At 38.9% G+C, this 19,570-nt stretch overlaps 1 protein-coding gene across 3 annotated transcripts in view; it reads right to left on the reverse strand.

The window, feature by feature from the left end:
* LOC139473647 (high affinity cAMP-specific and IBMX-insensitive 3',5'-cyclic phosphodiesterase 8B-like) overlaps window positions 1-19,570 on the reverse strand; it is a 229,089-nt gene that overhangs the window by 67,692 nt on the left and 141,827 nt on the right. Inside the window, exon 1 of one of the 3 annotated variants that reach the window (XM_071256347.1) lies at window positions 11,608-11,895. The exons of the other annotated variants lie outside the window; for them this stretch is intronic. Within the exon in view, the coding sequence (XP_071112448.1) occupies window positions 11,608-11,727 (120 nt within the window). The 5' untranslated portion in view covers window positions 11,728-11,895. Of the gene's footprint in view, window positions 1-11,607; window positions 11,896-19,570 lie in introns of those variants that run through there. 3 annotated transcript variants of the gene reach the window in all.

A 19,570-nucleotide genomic window follows, 5' to 3' on the forward strand; every position in this document is an offset into this window, starting at 1 on the left:
ATGAGTGATTACGGAAGCCTTTCAGGGCCATTTGTTTTTTATTGTTTTCTTGAAATTTCAAGATACTAAGTTGTAATTTCAAGCTATAATATTAAAATTTCATTTTAGTTTCTTGAAATTTCAACATAACATCTTGAAATTTCAAGAAAAAAAGAAAAAACAGATGGCCCTAAAAGGCTTCCGTAATTAAGTGCATGAAAATCAGGTGTGTTATTTTATGTGCCCGAAGTCTTTCCAATAATAGATTGTCTCAGCTGATGTTTATTCATATGATCATGAAGCCAACATTATTCTGCCAAGGACACATATAATCCCCCAGACCTACTCACGACTAAGAGCGAACTGTGACTTGTGACTTCTAAAATTGAAACAGAGAATCTATAATTATTCATGGCTTGTAAGTTATAACAGCAGGCTATAAAATCTTGGATGACTATCTTTCATCACTATTTGATAGCAATGATAACACATGCTTATAATATATATTCGGAACTATACAACGGATTCTGCTTTTAGCAGAGATTTTAATGATAATGGAAAGAGCTTTTTTGCTTTTATTATATTCTAAGAAGTAAAGAGTTGCTTCAGTGATCACCATGTTATTGTTTGTGTTTGTTTGTTGTTTAATGCAGTTTTCAGCAGCACTGCAGCTATATGATATCAGTCTGTAAATGATCGAGTCCGGACCAGACAATCCAGTGATTGACACACAATGTTATTGCCATGCGATAACTCACTGACAGTCAGTCATTAAGAGGGTCATTAGCCTATTCCTCCCATATTACCAGAGAAGTATTAATACAGTCAAAATCCTCAACACAAACATCTCCTGAAATGTTTGTTTGTTTGTTTGTTTAACGCCACTCTCAGCAATGTTTCAACTATATGACAGCGTTCTGTAAATAATCAAGTCTGGGCCAGACAATTCAGTGATTGACATCATGAGCATCGATCAACGCATTTGGGAAACGATGACATGCATCAACCAAGTCAGCGAGTCTGACCACCCGATCCCATTAGTCGCCTCTCACAACAAGCATAGTCGCCTTTTACGGCAAGCAAGGGTTGCTGAAGACCTATTCTACCCCGAATCTTCACAGGTCTCCCCTGAAATGAAACACAATTGATCTCCTCTGCTACTGTAATATAATTCAGATTCATTCCGTCACTAAGTCATTACTATATCACAGATAACACGTTATTATTGACTGAAGCGTAAAACAAACCAACTTCACCACATAATAATGTCATGTGTGTCAGCGGCAAGTCAGAAAAGTGAAAAAATAATATTCTTCATCATACCATAATGATCATATTTGTAATGGTCTTAATCTGATACTCAATTACCTGAAATACCTGACATATCTATTTTCTTAATTCATACACAGCAACCATAACGCAAGTGTTGTATATATACAGAAGTCTTTAGTTTCAATTGCTACTCTCAAACAACTACTTATGATACATTACAAAGAATGGCCCTGTCTTGCAATCCATAAACAAATGCTGATGTCGGCTCAAAACAATAAAACCTTATTTACAAGTGAGCATCTCAACAACAACTGACTGCCATGGCATTCTGTCAATATGCTACTATCCCAACAACTTGATATCATTCATGTTTTCACACATCAACAAAAGACAACAGGAGATGTAGCTGAGAGAATTCTGTTTGACGTCTGCTACCAGCCGAATAACATCTTACATGAATCAAAAGCATGTTTGTTTGACTTGTATGGAAAATATTTCTAAATCAAAACTGTGCTCACCCAAACAAGCTTGTCAGAATAGAAGTCTGACATTGACTGATGTTATTTATACACCAACTGGCCAGTGTATACACTCACTCAATTGGGAGCTGTATGCAGGGAAATATGATGGCCACCTTAGAAAACATGTCTGCCTCTCATACTTTAGCTTAAATAGTGCTTTGCAGTTTCCCAGCTATTTCTATCAAGCAGTGCATGTTTAACTTAACTTGTTAAGTTGGTATGGTTAGGGGCCTGGCCATCTAAACAATATATTTATATATATTTAAGAAATTTTAGTTTTACCAGTCTCCAATGATTAATTCAGTTGACAGTTCAGGTACAATTGTACGATACAATCATGTGATAATAATGTACATGAAAGATCTTTCTCTAAATATAATCTGAACATAAAAGTCTGAATATATTTTAGAAATAAATTTATAAAATTAAATCTATACGATGAATAACAAAGTCAAATTGATTCCTAATTTCTTCTTCTTTGTTTCCATACTGTCATATCCTCATGGCATAATATTACCTACAATTAATGGCATGGACATTGGGGAAATGATTTTCAGGCATTCTCTCTGAGCATTATATTCTTTGCTTCAAGCTGATTGGCTAATTTGTACCAATTGTTCCATTGTTAAGGAAGAGAATATATGGATGTCAACTTCTTTATAATGAGGAACACAACGTTTCGGATTATGCTTACTCCTTCATCAGGTGAATGGTATCCATATATTCTCTTCCTTATGTGTATCACTTCTAAATGCCTTTCAAAGACCTGTTCCATTGCTGTCCTTAAAGAGGCCCATTGTGATGTCATATGAACTCATAGATGCAGATAATTAAGGATGATGTCATCCATTGTTCATGACATCACAAAAGATGTCGTGCCAACAATAACTTGAGCTGTCTAAACTTGAAGTTTGGAAACCCATATTTTCCTATATTTTAAAAAAAAGACCACAGCAAACACATAGAATTACCAACTTGCAACTCAGAATTAAGGGATTATCTGTCCTTGAAATATTGTTGAAAATGTTATAACAAAGTTATGTCACATACAATCCATAATTCCTAGTACCTTAAGTTGTTCTCTAAATGTATCATGAATAAAAATGTGCTACAGAATATATATATGCAACAGAAATGAATGCGTTTCAAGATGAGCCGCTTGCTACCATATATGTGACCATATATCAAATACCGCCTTCCAGGGACAGAGAAATCATAAAGGTTGGTAGAAATCTAGCATTCTCCTTTTAAATTTGTATTAATTGCCCTAAAATCTTGACATTGTCTTCACATTTCGTCAGGTTGGAATACATTTGGAACCAGTATGATTTTCAGTAGGCATAATGGAGGTGGTTCTTTCTGATGTTACTGGGATGTGTTGTACTGCTTTCCTTAACACTATTTCTTGTATATAAAATAGATAGGAGACATACAAAATGCATAAAATAAGCTAACATAAAAAATATATACATGTTATTAGAGCTTTTTAGTGAGTGAGTGAGTATGATTTACGCCGCTTTTATCAATATTCCCGCAATATCTCGATGGGGGACACCAGAAATTCGCTTCAAACATTGTACCCATGTCGGGAATCAAACCCCGGTTTTCGGCGCGACGAGCGAAGGCTTTAACCACTGGGCTACCCAACCGCCTGAGTGTTTTTGAGAACTATAGTTAATAACATACTTGAGGAATCAGTTCAGATACCCGAAACACAAGTCATTGTTTTGACTAAACAAGAATATCATCACTTGTCAGTTTATTTTAGGGTTTAAAAAAATAAAGCAAACCTTTTGTTTTCGAGTGAGTGAGTGAGTGAGTGAGTGAGTGAGTGAGTGAGTGAGTGAGTATGGTTTTACCCAGCTTTTAGCAATATTCCAGCAATATCAGGGCGGGGGACACCAGAAATGGGCTTCACACATTGTACCCATGTTGGGAATCAAACCCGGGTCTTCGATGTGATGAGCAAACGCTTTAACCACTAGGCTACCCCACCGCCCCTTTGTTTTCAAATTTGTTAAGAAAATAAGAATGTGATGACTATAGAGGTTGGTAAAAGGAGTGACAGTCTGTGGCCATGCTGTGCTACAGCAGACACTGATTTGAGTACTAGGGACGAAAATCTTCTGTTACGAATGGAAGGTGTTTAGTTGTCCATGCACAACATGTACATACAATGTATATAATCTATCTTGCATTTCGGTTTTCGTGTGTCACCCACTACCTCATCAAGTGTTCATGATTGCGCCTTGACTTCCCTGTGGCTCGGCAGCCCATGACAATCGTTCAATCAGTCGGATGCTCTTGCTTATTAGCAAGCACGACAGTCTCATTACAATTACGTGTGTCATCTATATAATTTGCATGGCTACACCGGGCTTGCTAAGGTCAACGGCAGTGTCATACATATTAAGTTACTGGTAGTTATAACACACATCTTTTGCGCAGTTAGCACTGATCACAAACATGGAAATCCCTCTTCTATGCTTAGACTGGGTGTGCTGCTATATGACGACAGTCTGTAAATAATCAAGTCTGGACTAGGCAATGTAGTGATTGACATCTGAAACTGAAATGATGATACTCAAAATGGTGTACAATGACATATCAAACAGGTCACCCAGCCTGACTACATTAATAGTCGCCTCTATTATATGCATAGGACGCTGGGGACCTATTCTTACCCATGATCCCATGGTTGTCCTGGGCCAGACTACTGTTTGTATCTCGGCTACCTGTTACCCCTCAATTATAAGAACACCTACCACAGCACTCCATGTATGCTTATGTAACAGAGTGTGGACTGTGGAGTCATCCCACAGATGACATGCTCACCTTGTTCGCTTGCTGACTGGGTTAACCTCTTTGGTCATGTGGACAAGGTGCCGACCTTGGATCAGAAGGGTTGTGGTTCGAATCCCATCACAGGACTCAGATATTTTTTATGGACGCTACACTTTGATATGTATAGTCATGCTATATTTCATTTGATACAGTTTACTAATCGATTTTTTGTGAAAATGGGTATATACTACTCAACATTTGATAAGGATCACCTATGACTAAAGATGACTAAATATCAGTCCTTAGCAAATGTGGGTAGATTAAAATGTCTGCTGTATTATGAAAAGAAATCGTAAAAGAATCAGTAATGTTCTGACACCGCTGCCCCCAACACAACTCAGAGCAACAGTAACATTGATGGAAATATCTGTTTCCTTTGACAACATCCTATAGCCTTCCTGACCATCATGTCTGTACTGAAGGCTTAAAAAACGAATCCTGTCACTTTAAAACCACTCATAGACCTGCCCCCTCAGATTGTGATGCCCCTGTCTCCCCTTCATCTGCTCCAGAAGCTTAACACAGGGTAATGCATTCCACCCACACAGCGGAATTAACTCCCCCTACCTCCTCATCAACATGCAATGCTCTGTGGGGTCACTGTAGCCGGAGCATGCAGATGTCTGAATGGGCTGCTCACGGAACAGTAAGTGACGCTAATCTGCTCAGCGGGGATGTGCCATTTTCCCTACCTGTCATGAGACATGTCAGCTGACACGGAGTCCCCAAGCACTGGCCGACACTGAGACTTTCCCCCTGCACATGGCACCGACACGGACATGGAGACTGTCATTCACTGACCACAAACCTCCATCGTCAAGTCCACTGCATCATCAGAAAATATTTTGGTCCATCTTAAGATTAAATCTGTTGCCATCAAATCAAGTCACAATGTTATGTGTCAGATCAAGTTTGACATGTTTACCAGTTTTCAACCAAGTAGTACTTGAAATGCCTTTTTAAAGATTTCAATGATTATACATACAAATTACCATATTTACTATGGCAATCTGATAAATACACCACATGCAATCATTACATATGTTGTTAACTATTTCACCACAAATCAATGATCTTCATACTAATCAGGGGGCATGGGTGGCCCAGTTGTCTGAGGCGGCGAGATTCGCGGTGCAGAGTTGCGTCCCTTGGGCACACCAGAAACCTATGATTGTGGGTTCGAATCCTGGTTCGACCTGATTATGATTCTAGGTTTGTCAGCACCATACCCGTGCTCGTGGGTTTCACCGAAGTGGTAAACGTCTAAGACCTGCATCACTTCGGGCTTTCCTCCCACATTAAGCTGATACGCCTGATATAACTGGAATACTGTTAAAAGCGGTGTTAAACCCAACTCACTCACTCATTCATACTTATTCTATTATACATTGTCACATCAAACAACTTTGACAAACCAGCCAAACAGAGTGTCTGTTCCCCAGTACAACACTGGAGATGACTGTGATACTGTCAACCTGACCACTAAACCCAATTAAAGCACTGTACACTATTAGGTGAATACACTTTGACCCCTGAACACTTTGGATTGACGGGGTTATTTACATAATCTAATCTTATGTACATTTTATCTAAATCTCCACTTGTCCTGACTGGACTATAAGCGGAAAAGAAAATTTCGTGATAAATTTAGTCTTTTCTTCAAGACTTGGCATTATCATAGCTTCACAATTTGTGACAATTGGCGAAGCACTTTCTTTTTTCAATATGGTCTTCTAATCTGGGATAATCTCAATGTGGAGGACGTTATGACAAATCTATTTCTTTTATATGAATAGATGACTACTAATAGCTGGGAAACATTGTAATCAACTAATCTCTAAGCAAGGATCACATAGTACTCAGATTTTCTTTGGGGCATTGACCACGTGCACAGCCATACAGTATTGCTGCAACAAGTCAAAGTGAATAACATGATTGTGTATCATGACGTGTGTTGTGTGTATAATGACGTGTGTTGTGTGTAGCATGACATGTGTTGTGTGTCATGACGTGTGTTAGGTGTATCATGTGTGTATCATGACATGTGTTGTGTGTATCATGACGTGTGTTGTGTGTAGCATGACATGTGATGTGTGTGTCATGACATGTGTTGTGTGTATCATGACGTGTGTTGTGTGTGTCATGATTGTGTATCATGACATGTGTTGTGTGTATCATGACATGTGTTGTGTGTATCATGACGTGTGTTGTGTGTAGCATGACATGTGATGTGTGTGTCATGACATGTGTTGTGTGTATCATGACGTGTGTTGTGTGTGTCATGATTGTGTATCATGACATGTGTTGTGTGTATCATGACAAGTGTTGTGTGTATCATGACCTGTGTTGTGTGTATCATGACAAGTGTTGTGTGTATCATGACAAGTGTTGTGTGTATCATGACAAGTGTTGTGTGTGTCATGACAAGTGTTGTGTGTATCATGACTTGTGTTGTGTGTATCATGACAAGTGTTGTGTGTATCATGACAAGTGTTGTGTGTGTCATGACAAGTGTTGTTTGTATCATGACGTGTGTTGTGTGTATCATGACAAGTGTTGTGTGTATCATGACGTGTGTTGTGTGTGTCATGACAAGTGTTGTTTGTATCATGACGTGTGTTGTGTGTGTCATGACGTGTGTTGTGTGTGTCATGACGTGTGTTGTGTGTATCATGACGTGTGTTGTGTGTGTCATGATGTGTGTTGTGTGTATCATGACGTGTGTTGTGTGTGTCATGACGTGTGTTGTGTGTGTCATGACGTGTGTTGTGTGTATCATGACGTGTGTTGTGTGTATCATGACGAGTGTTGTGTGTATCATGACGTGTGTTGTGTGTGTCATGACAAGTGTTGTGTGTATCATGACGTGTGTTCTGTGTGTCATGACGTGGGTTGTGTGTGTCATGACGTGTGTTGTGTGTATCATGACTAGTGTTGTGTGTGTCATGACGAGTGTTGTGTGTGTCATGACAAGTGTTGTGTGTATCATGACGAGTGTTGTGTGTATCATGACAAGTGTTGTGTGTATCATGACGTGTGTTGTGTGTGTCATGACGTGTGTTGTGTGTGTCATGACAAGTGTTGTTTGTATCATGACGTGTGTTGTGTGTATCATGAAGTGTGTTGTGTGTGTCATGACATGTGTTGAGTGTATCATGACGTGTGTTCTGTGTATCATGACAAGTGTTGTGTGTGTCATGACGTGTGTTCTGTGTGTCATGACGTGTGTTGAGTGTATCAGGACGAGCGTTGTGTGTACAACTTTCCTGTCGCTTCAACTAACAGGTAAAACAAATCTCACATAACCAATCTTCACTCCTTTACCACCATGATTCACAGATGTTGATTGTGACAAAAGACAACGATATTCAGTTGATGGAGTTCCCTGTTTGTGTGTATCAGAAACCTTAGCAAACATTGAGTAGTATATATCAATAAAACATTCATTCAGGATTATTGATCAGATCTCATATGAAAAAGATACCCTACTTGATTTGATGTAGGCTATCATTTTCAACATCTTGATGAAGTAAAAATAAGATCAATTATTTACGAAAATGTCACAGAAGATCCCCCTCAAAATCAATGTTCAACACAAGGATAGTATTTCTTAACACACCCTTTGAATACTGTCACAGGAGCCTTGAAAACCAACTCACCCTGATCAAACCTTAAACCAACAAACTGATTCCACATCGTAATAAAAGTGTCTAGCCGTATAAATAATATACAAGGGATATTTTGTCCTACAATCTTCTAATATCTGCTTCCCTGCAGACAGCTATGAAATGTACATTAGAAGATACAATACTCAGTCAAATAATAGACTATACCACATTTGTAGTACTATTCTGCTAGCGTTAGATAAAGTGTAGAAATCTGTGCTTACCAAGAGAGTTAGTATTGCACTGGCGGGAATAAACCACTAATCAAATTTAGCATTAACATCAAATAACTTGTCAAGATACGACACAGAAGCCTTTTAATTTCTGTGAGGTAATTTGTGCATTGAGTCTCCATGGAGTGCTGGTCGTGAAGATTGGGACGAGATATGGCTGAGGTTGTCACGAGGGATGGTTTAGAGATGGGTGAAACATTATTTTTCACATTTGCCGTGCTAATGGCAGTCATTTCCTTAAATTGGTACTTTATGTAATGAGTGGTCGAAATGATAGATGAGAACATTGATTCCTAGTGGTGGCACATCTCTTCAAATCACATCGGAACTAAGGACATAATTCAGAAACTTCTTATTAATATCAATGTTAAAGCATAAGTCATTTCTAGTTTTTGTGTACAAAACCTCCTCACAAATTATGCATTTATTGATATTAAGTGAAAATATTGTGCTGTGGAGTTCCCACCCAAAGTGCATAGAGCCAGGCTTTTTGTTTTTTGCTTACAGATATTGGTACATTGAAAAAATATAATAATAAATGAATGAATTGTACACAATTGTTTAAGATTCTTAAAGTTTGATTTGGATCAGTAGGGTGATACAAAAAGAACAATTTGTCATTAGAAAAATATCTGTGTTAGTCATAGAAAATTCCCTTGGATTATTATTTTTGTCAAAGTGATCTTCACCAATGTTGGCATATAAAAAACCTTGTCATTTCTTTTCTTAACATATTTGTTTAAATGAGTTTTCCTGACAACTAATTACTAATGTGATAAAAATGTCAGGGATGCAAGTGAAATAAACGATGTCATTTTGTGTGTTTTTGGCCCCAAAAAATCATTTTGACCCTCTCCTGAGGCAAGACAATCTCACTTATCTTCTTAAAGATTTTCTAGGATTTTATTCAAATGAGGGCGGGGGAATAAAATAAAAAGGCAGTAAACTGTCACAGACTCCAATGCTCTGGTTTAAATGTATCTCACAAACAGTGCAAGTTTCAGCACAAGGTGTCATCACTGATTTTCAGTGATCCATTCCTATAATTTTCCCTGCTATTTTGCCTCCTACTCCCAACAGAATCTGTTTTGTTGCATAATCGAGACTGGTTATTCTATGGTTTGATGTTTTAACTTAATGTCCTGGAATGTAATTAAATGATAATTAAATCAAATACTTATACTTTAAAAATATGTTCAAAATATGTTATTATTTTTTTTAGCATAGTATTTTCATACTTAAATCAAAAGTTGGCAACATCTTGTCATGAACATTTCTATTGATAGATAAGTTTATTCCAGTACTGCTGTCAGTCCACAGGCCCAGGCTGCTCAGTGCCAAAATAATACAAAATACATAAAACAATTTTACTAGTGTGTAATGGAGACATCATGAGAAACTGTTTATTGCAGAAGTTGAATCAACTCCCCTTTGGGTAATCGTAAAATCTTTCCCACTTTAACAATGTTATGGTGGATATGAAATATCTTAATAACTTTGCATAATGAGATAAAGTTGCACAAGTTTAACTTGTTTAAATGCACATTCAAAATGGCAAGTGAATTCCTGTATCAGAATATAAGTAATGTGACATGGTTTAATACGATATTTACACATTAACACTATTGTATTATGCTATTATAGTATTCCAATTATTATGCAAAATTGTAATAATTTGTAAAAATTGCATCCCTTGAACTGATATTTCTAGACTTGCTCCAAGAACACCTAGATATAGTGTTACCTGGTGCCCAGGTGTAATAATACCATGATAATAGTTGACTCTATTGAATAAGTAGGATTGAGTCAAACAGTAGTGCATGTAGGTTGTTATTGTCCATACTCCACACACTCTTATAGTCAAAGTGACACACACATGCAGCATCACATGCTAACCATGTTGGCCCCTGGGTGTGTTGGATTGCAACACAGCAAAGCTGAACCCCTGTGAATTAACATATTCTGTAGCTGGTATTTAATCAAAGATTTTATACAAACTTTTAAAATCAAAAATTGCTACATAAAATGTGTGGATGAGGAATATGATCATCATAATGATTACATTACTATGATCATGACCTGTTGCTCATAACAATAATCATAATTACCCATAATGGCAATAATACATTATCATATTTACTGAGGAGTTGTGCATAAGGGCTCCATATGGCATCACAAAATTGGAATATATTATCACATTATTATCATGATGATAGTCAAATCTGCTCATGCATAAAATAATGCATCACAAACAAATAAAACCAAGCCAAATAAAGCCAAAGAAGCTGTGCCATAATGCACTTCAATTTCATACTCCAGAATACTGTGGTGAAATTTGTTTTCACCCTCAATTGCCCACTGACGTCATTCAAGCTAGATGCATCAAACAGAGCCTGTCCGTTACAAAGGGCACAGAAGGATACGCTACCACGCTAAACGCAATGGATGTCATTATACTGCAGATGACTGCATATCTATTATATACATATGGCAGTCTGTGTACTGCCCTATGGTGATCAATATCTGTCTATGTGATTATTGGTGTCGCGGCTAGTGCTATTGACGAGGTACATTCCTGTTACGTTAACAAGCAGCCGTCGGCACCTAATATACATATTACCTGCTACATTATGTCACTGTAAACAGATGCACATCAGAGATGGCAGTGGTCCGTCCACTTAGTCCATGTCAGCGAGAATGTTTTTTGTTGCCTTTATGATTGATTCTGCACAATTTTATTAGATAACCCACATAACCACATGTTGATCTCGTCAGGATTTAAATGTCCACATTGATAACACACCGATTTACGCTTCACTGCATTAAACTATAGCTGCTGTGATCGTAATGCATTTATTTATCTCTAAATATGGAATTAGGGTTTGGGATAGAGCAAACAAAACAAATATTTTAAAAAGCTACAAATTTTCATTGATCATTAGATCCATGTGACAAATCTTTCATTAATTTTGTCACGTGACAAAAAATGAATATTGACATGTTCTAATTTGCACCTAATTCATTCTTTTTCAATCTTCTACAACTGACATTTCGTATAGATACACTGAGGGCCAGCGACGCCGTGTTTCCTACCTGTTGAAGGGTATCCTCCACACATGAGAGACACGGAGAGACAACGCAGGGATAACTTCCCCCCTCCTTGTCTCTGTTACTGTTCCTCGAACCACAACACAGTAGAAAATGGCCAGACATACTCCAAAAAGTAGCACTACTGAACCAACAGTACTGACAACTCTCCCGACAAAGTCCCCACTGTCAAATGACATAGGTGGCCACGGTACTGTTTCCAAATGCCATCGCTGTTCAATCGATGCTTTACATCCCCGAACTGATCTCAGGCGGCTTGCGATGCAGCAGCTACGCTCAAATCAGGTGGGAACGAGCTCTCCTTCACCGCAAGGGTTGGAAGGAAGGCCCCTCGACTGTGAAGGGAGGGAGGCTGTTCAGTGATCAGAGAGCTGGGACTATCTCTGCCTGCGTGAGCGTATACCTTCCTCCCTACACACAGCCGACCACTCAGTTGCCTCTTAACATACCACAGCAAACCTGATGACAGTCTTCACCTCAACTTTTTTCATGCACAGTGAAACAGATTGAAATCGTAAACTTCTCGTTAATTTCTACTTCCAACTTGTCCATCAAATCTATAATTTGAATTTGAAACATATTTTCAATGCTGATAAGACTTTCATATTTCCTATTTGTTCAATGTCACATGTAGATTCACTCCTTATATATACAATGGAACCCTATTAATGCGGACTGTTAGTTGAGAAAGCTTTCTGGTATATCACTTTTTTTTAACGTCAATACATTAAGCGGACATTACCATATAATCAATGATGAAATTCTCGGGACATTTGTTACCCTGAAGGATGTCGCTGGGAAATTTTCCGTCTGCATTGACAGTGTATTATTGTAGTTTCAAGTAACGTGTCTGGGAACAGATAGTATACACTTAAAAATTGGATGACAACAAAATTGCAAACGCTGTTAGGCTAAAAACAATCGTTTGTTTTGAAATACTCATAGATATGATGCATGAATATTACCTATGACACCAATATCAACTACATCTTCATTAAATAACCATTCCTTGCATGTGTCACTTTTAGCATGGTTGCAAATCAAACATGGCTGATACTTTCCTGTAAGACAGAATAGTAAATTTTGTCAGCATCATATACACAGCAGAAAGTAATATGAATGTGTTGAATTTGCCGCCTTCCTGCTTGTTCGTTATAGGTTCATGTGGATTCAGCAAGTTTCAGTTTGACAATGGCCAGACATTCATTATCATTCATTCTTTAAGCTGTAACTAATTTTTATACGACATCTCATATCTTTGAGATTATTTCACTAAACAATGAAGCTGAAGACCTATCACACCCGAACATTTATCAAATCTGACATAATCTATAATAATTATATATCATAATACATAAGTCTGAAATCAAAATTTTGTATTCTGCAATAATACTTTTGATTTAAATTATATTAGGTTCATGAAACAGTATCCTGTAAATCATCAAACAGGTTTTTGTGACATCCCGCACCTGAGGCAGATATAGTTTCAAGATCAATTCCAACAACCTTCTGATACCGTAATGTGACTAATGTGACGTCAGTATTTGAAAATGTCTAACAAATAACCAGTGCCAGCTGTCAACCATAGTCAATATCTGTTATAATACAAAAACACATTCTAGCAAGTTGACAGGTGTTCTCGGCCATACACTGTCTCTAGGCTTGTTGAGGGAATACTTCAGGAAACGGTGAAAGAGAAAGCCGTATTCTAATAAACCCCGATGATGACACCTCATACAAAGCAGCTAAATTCAGGAACATCTGAAATATAATTTGACTTTTAACAACAAACACATCTGCGTATTGCTCAGAACAATCATTGCAGCTTTTACTTCTGTACGTCAAATATTTTTTTAAATATATGTTCTTTTTGTTGACTCAAACTGAAATCTCCAAATTAATAAAAGGCTTTTTGCATTCTTCCCTTATGTGATAAATGTTATGGAAAATCACTAGGTGTAGAGAATTTATTGTACATTTTCTTATATGTGTATATTTTTTTTTAACCTGATTTTGTGACCCAATCGTTTAAGTACCTGATAAGACTGAAACATTGATGGTCAACAGGTATGTCCAGAGCGAGCTGAACGCAAAACATGTACTGACATTTTCAGTCATCAAGTATTGAGGGAGTGAGTAAGTGAGCCGGGTTTAAAGTCGCTTTTAACATTATTCCAGTTATATCACAGCATGACAGCTTAGTGTGGGAGGAAAGCATCACGTGATCAAAAGTTCCTGGCGTTCCCAAGGAACGTACCTCTGGAAGCCACCTTGGCTTTGCCACAAGCAATAATTTGTTGTTTAATGCCACACCGGCAATATTCCAGCTATGAGACTGCAGTCTGTGAAAAACGGAGTCTGTACCAAACAATCCAGTGATTAATATCATGAATATCGATCAATGCAACTCAGTTACGATGACATGCCAAGTCAGCGAGCTTGCGACAAGCTGCACTGGATGCTTGATGGCCTTGTGTTCTGCGTTATCCTTCTTGATAGATCTCTCTGTAGACATATCATCTATTCAAATACCCGTTAATGTAGCTATTTCATACCTAAATCATCTTAACATGAATTGCCAGTGTCCTTTGGACTTTGGCCACCGTGTGTGAAGACCATTCTGTGTGACCTACAGTGGCATCAAGACGTGTTATTGCTGAAAAGATTGATCATTAATGTACTGGCTTGTCCCCTTGCTTTCTAGAGAGCCCTTGTATTCCAGAGAGCTTGGACGGAAACATGGCACAACAACAAACTCGGCCTCAACCGAAACAAACACTGACACACTATCCTATATACTCAGATATTTAGTGTTTGATTTATTATATCATATGTTTGCTCGGTGTCTGTGACATGGCCTTCGTCAGCCGCAGCCATAACTATATGTATTGGACACTGTGTAAATATATAATGTCAACGCCAGAGAATAATAAGTCTCGATTATCTGCCGAAATAGATTCCATTCGCTAAAAGACAAAATCGAGGTGAAATATATATCAATGGGTCAGTGCGTTCTTGAAAAGGGTTAGCATGTCCTGCTCTACCAAAATAACCCACCACTCACACAATTTCTATAAAAAAAGTAACAATATGTTGCTTAAAGTGCACCGCAGTACTCCTGTCTTACGACCTGTTGACAATCGAGCCTTAGTCAGACAATCAAGTGATAGGATAGTGCATTCACTGAATCTGGTAAAACTAAAATCGATATGTTAATTATGAATTACGTCGATATGTTAATTATGAATTAATTATGAATCTGTTAATTATGAATCTGTTTATTAATCACATGCTGTCGTGCTGGACATTGACTGGACAGCTGCCCATTGTATAGCTGTAGAGGTGTATAATGAAGGCTTAGTGTGCTTGTTCTCTACTAACGTGTGTTGTCCGCATCAGAGTCGTAATAATTCCTCTGGCAGAGTTACAGTAATGAGGGGCTGCTTGTATTAGTCCGGACTAATCCCAATTTTCCAATACTTCCACTGTTCGTTACACCTTCAAGATTCATTATAGAGTGAGTGAGTTGGATTTCACGCCTCTTTTAACAGTATTCCAGTTATATCGCGGCGTGTCAGCTTAATGTATGGGTTGCTGAAGACCTATTCTAACCCGGTAAGAAGCTGAAGCGGAACTTGGTAAGGAACTAAAAGGGACTTGGAATGGGACTGAAAAGGGGCTTGGGAAGGGATTATGGAAGGTTCTGAAAATGGCCTTGGGAATGACTGAATAGTGATTAAGGACGGGGCATAAAAGGGTAAGGGGCTTGGAAAAAGGCTGTCAAGAGATTGACAAGGGAAAGAACAGACATTCACATGGGCTAACTGTTTTAAGGGTCTTTGTTAGCAACTCAAGAGTGAGTGAGTGATTAGGTTTAACGCCGCTTTTAACATTATTCCAGTTATATCACGGCGTGTCAGCTTAATGTGGGAGGAAAGCCCGAAGTGATGCAGGTCTGAGACGTTTACCACTTCGGTGAAACCCACGAGCACGGGTATGGTGCTGACAAACCTAGAAACATAATCGGGGCGAATCGGGATTCGAACCCACAATCATAGGTTTCTGGCGTGCCCAAGGGACGCAACTCTGCACAGCGAATCACGGCGCCTTAGACACCCCTGCAACTCAAGAAAACAGGGAAGCTAATAAGAGACGGAAGGGACTGTTGGTCAGGGTGTAGGCAAACAGGAATCTGAGCATATTCTGTATGTATAAATGTTCTGTTGACTGTAGCTGACCTGGCCGGTGATAGGCCGAAGAGCGGATCAACCGGGCAGCTGAAAGGGCCCTATGTCCCTACCATGTTGCCAGCTACAGAGGCAGTGATGAAGAGATCTATCATCGACCGTGGTCAAGTGATTAATATGGGTCAATATTGATCATGGAGAAGACAGCTGGTCAGTGACAACAGCCATTCATTATCAAGACTGCTGCTATGGTAACAGGTCAAACAAGGTTATTGGGCAATTGTGGCTACTATTAATATAATCATTGACTTTCAAAACATTTTCAGTCTTATCACTGCAAAATTAAAATCTTAGACACTCATCACTCTCATTCTAACAGTTACAGATTATCTTAATCCTGCCGTTACTCAGAACTGATATCAATATGCTCAAGGACAAAAGTAAGTGTGCACTCATTCAGGTAGCCAGAATATTACGTCACAAAGACATAAAACATCATCATCCACTCTACTACAAGTGACTTTTTGACGAAAGTCGACCTGATACAGCACGTGGGCTGTCTTCTATTCTACCATGGACGCCTACCAAGGCAAAGAAAACTAATATCTACCCTTCTGTTCTGATGTTATAGGTTAAAACGTTTAGTAATGGGTTAAAATAATCACATCACAACAAACACAGGTGCAAATCCAATTAGAATTTCATCAGCCGTACGACAACATTACACAAATAAAGGCTTTAACATATAAATAGGCAGTGGAGACTTACATTAAAAAGGTGATTTGTGAAAAGACGACCAAACTGTTGGCGAACGCTAGACAGTGCATGCTGCATGAATGTTTTAAAATCACGATAATGCTTAAAATAATTACAATGCACTTTCATGCAGTACATTGAACCAACATAAAAGTCTCCTCTAACTGATGGGATTCAGAGGGATTAGGGCTTAACACTGTGTACCAGATCCAGTTATAGCACTTGCTGTCAATACTCTTGCAGAACGAGTCCGCCGCCAAGTGCATCCTTTCTAATCACTTGTTTATGTCCCACATTTTTCATTGACATGAACCAAGGACGTGTGTACGTCTTTCCATGGACAATACTATAGGACATCTTCTTGTAGGTTAGAACAAGACTATCTTATCTGCCTCTTCCCTCTCCCACTTGCTGGGCTATCCCCAAAACTGCCTCTTTCTCTTAAAGGTGTGGTTATCCCTGTCTCTACTGATTGGACTCCCCATAACCAGGCCACATCTGCCAGCCAGATGGTATTATTTAGTTTAATCTAGAAATAAATATGTTGAACTTAATTTGATAAGAACATCTCAGTTTCACTAGGCCAAAACACTTGATATGGAAACAGCCAGCATAGAGGATTATTTAAATAACCGTTTCCCGTAACTGGCCTGACCTGAACTAACCTCAGCCACTTGATAGAAGGGTATCTGACCTGAACTAACTTCAGCCACTTGATAGAAGGGTATCTGACCTGAACTAACTTCAGTCACTTGATAGAAGGCTACCTGACCTGAACTAACCTCAGCCACTTGATAGAAGGCTACCTGACCTGAACTCACCTCAGCCACTTGATAGAAGGCTACCTGACCTGAACTAACTTCAGCCACTTGATAGAAGGGTATCTGACCTGAACTAACTTCAGCCACTTGATAGAAGGGTATCTGACCTGAACTAACTTCTGTCACTTGATAGAAGGGTACCTGACCTGAACTAACCTCAGCCACTTGATAGAAGGCTACCTGACCTGAACTCACCTCAGCCACTTGATAGAAGGCTACCTGACCTGAACTAACTTCAGCCACTTGATAGAAGGGTATCTGACCTGAACTCACCTCAGCCACTTGATAGAAGGCTACCTGACCTGAACTAACTTCAGCCACTTGATAGAAGGCTACCTGACCTGAACTAACCTCAGCCACTTGATAGAAGGCTACCTGACCTGAACTAACCTCAGCCACTTGATAGAAGGCTACCTGACTTGAACTAACCTCAGCCACTTGATAGAAGGCTACCTGACCTGAACTAACCTCAGCCACTTGATAGAAGGGTATCTGACCTGAACTAACTTCAACCGCTTGATAGAAGGCTACCTGACCTGAACTAACTTCAGCCACTTGATAGAAGGGTACCTGACCTGAACTAACCTCAGCCACTTGATAGAAGGGTATTTGACCTGAACTAATTTCAGCCCTTGATAGAAGGGTATCTGACCTGAACTAACTTCAACCGCTTGATAGAAGGGTATCTGACCTGAACTAACTTCAACCACTTGATAGAAGGGTATTTGGCCAGAACTACCTTCAGCCACTTGATAGAAGGGTATTTGACCTGAACTAACTTCAACTGCTTGCTAGAAGGGTATATGACCTGAACTAATTTCAAACGCTTGATAGAAGGGTATCTGACCTGAACTAACTTCAACCACTTGATAGAAGGGTATCTGACCTGAACTAACTTCAACCGCTTGATAGAAGGGTACCTGACCTGAACTAACTTCAACCGCTAGAAGGGTACAAATACGGTCGGGTCAAACTCTTTTAACTCCTCATGCATTACAAGATGTAACATTGTGGTTCTGAAAGAACCCTTAGCAGCAAGATACTTGAGTGCAGAAGTTCAGTGGTTCGATCCCCTGGCAGCGTCACGCCAAAACAGGTTAAAAGGTGGCTCTTGTTGTTATTCTGCCTGACTTTAAAACAAGGACTGGTCGGCTCAGAGTCAGGAAAATGAGTCTGATTTGGGTGTCCATGTTAAATAGTGGCACGGTATCTCAGTAGGCTAGCACTATAAAACGGACATAGCCCAGGACTAGTACCAGTAGCCACGCACATGAATACACAATGCTATATAAGTTAACAATCTTAAATGTGATGTTAAACCCCATTTCATCTCACCTCTCCAAATAATCATCCTTTGTTACCCCTTATGACTTTATTTAACAGGTTTCACGGAATATTAAATTGACACACATGTATGAATATGCCTGCAGTTTAATCTCTACTTAACGACAGTGATAGTGCTGTGATAATAAATGTTTATCAAATGTGTTTACCACCACAATGATCAGTTTACCACACCAAATCTTTACAAAAAAGCTTCAAAACCCTTTCCATATCCAATAGAAATCTCTGCATAAAGCAGAGTCCATTGTACGATTCCGACTATATCATGAGCATGTGTTTATTAATCGGATCGGTGGCATCCGTCACAAACACATGCAAAGGCAAGACAACTGTTCACCTAAAAAACAGACGGGAACATATTTGTTTCAAGCCAAAATAGGGAATCGCATCTGTCTTCATTTTTGTCACTGTTGGAAAAGTCAAATGTTATATTTGGAGTCAAACTTTCTAAGTAAAGTACAAATTCTAGTATTTGGCGGGATAAGTCCCGTTCGGGATTCGAACCCACACTCTCAGAGTTGGGCACACAATCAGCGATCCAACCGACTCGGCCACCAAGGCTGTGGACTCAATCCCCCCAAAAGTACAAGAATTTGTACTTAACTAAGAAAGTGTGATCGCAAGTGTAACATTAACACATCAGTATAAAGTCTGGATTTCTATGAATAACTGTGTCTTAGCCACACACCCAAACAGCACACCGAGTTCACTGCTCCTTCCTACAGAAATACACCTCAACACCAAAATTCTATGTTTCTATGGAGAGTAGACATCATGTCATAACAACAAATCCACATGGCTGGTGAGGTGTGAACAAGGTTTGCATGCTTCACTGAACGC

The sequence above is a fragment of the Haliotis cracherodii genome, unplaced genomic scaffold (assembly GCF_022045235.1).
Source record: "Haliotis cracherodii isolate W230 unplaced genomic scaffold, xgHalCrac1.p SCAF_1, whole genome shotgun sequence".
NCBI lineage: Eukaryota > Metazoa > Mollusca > Gastropoda > Lepetellida > Haliotidae > Haliotis > Haliotis cracherodii.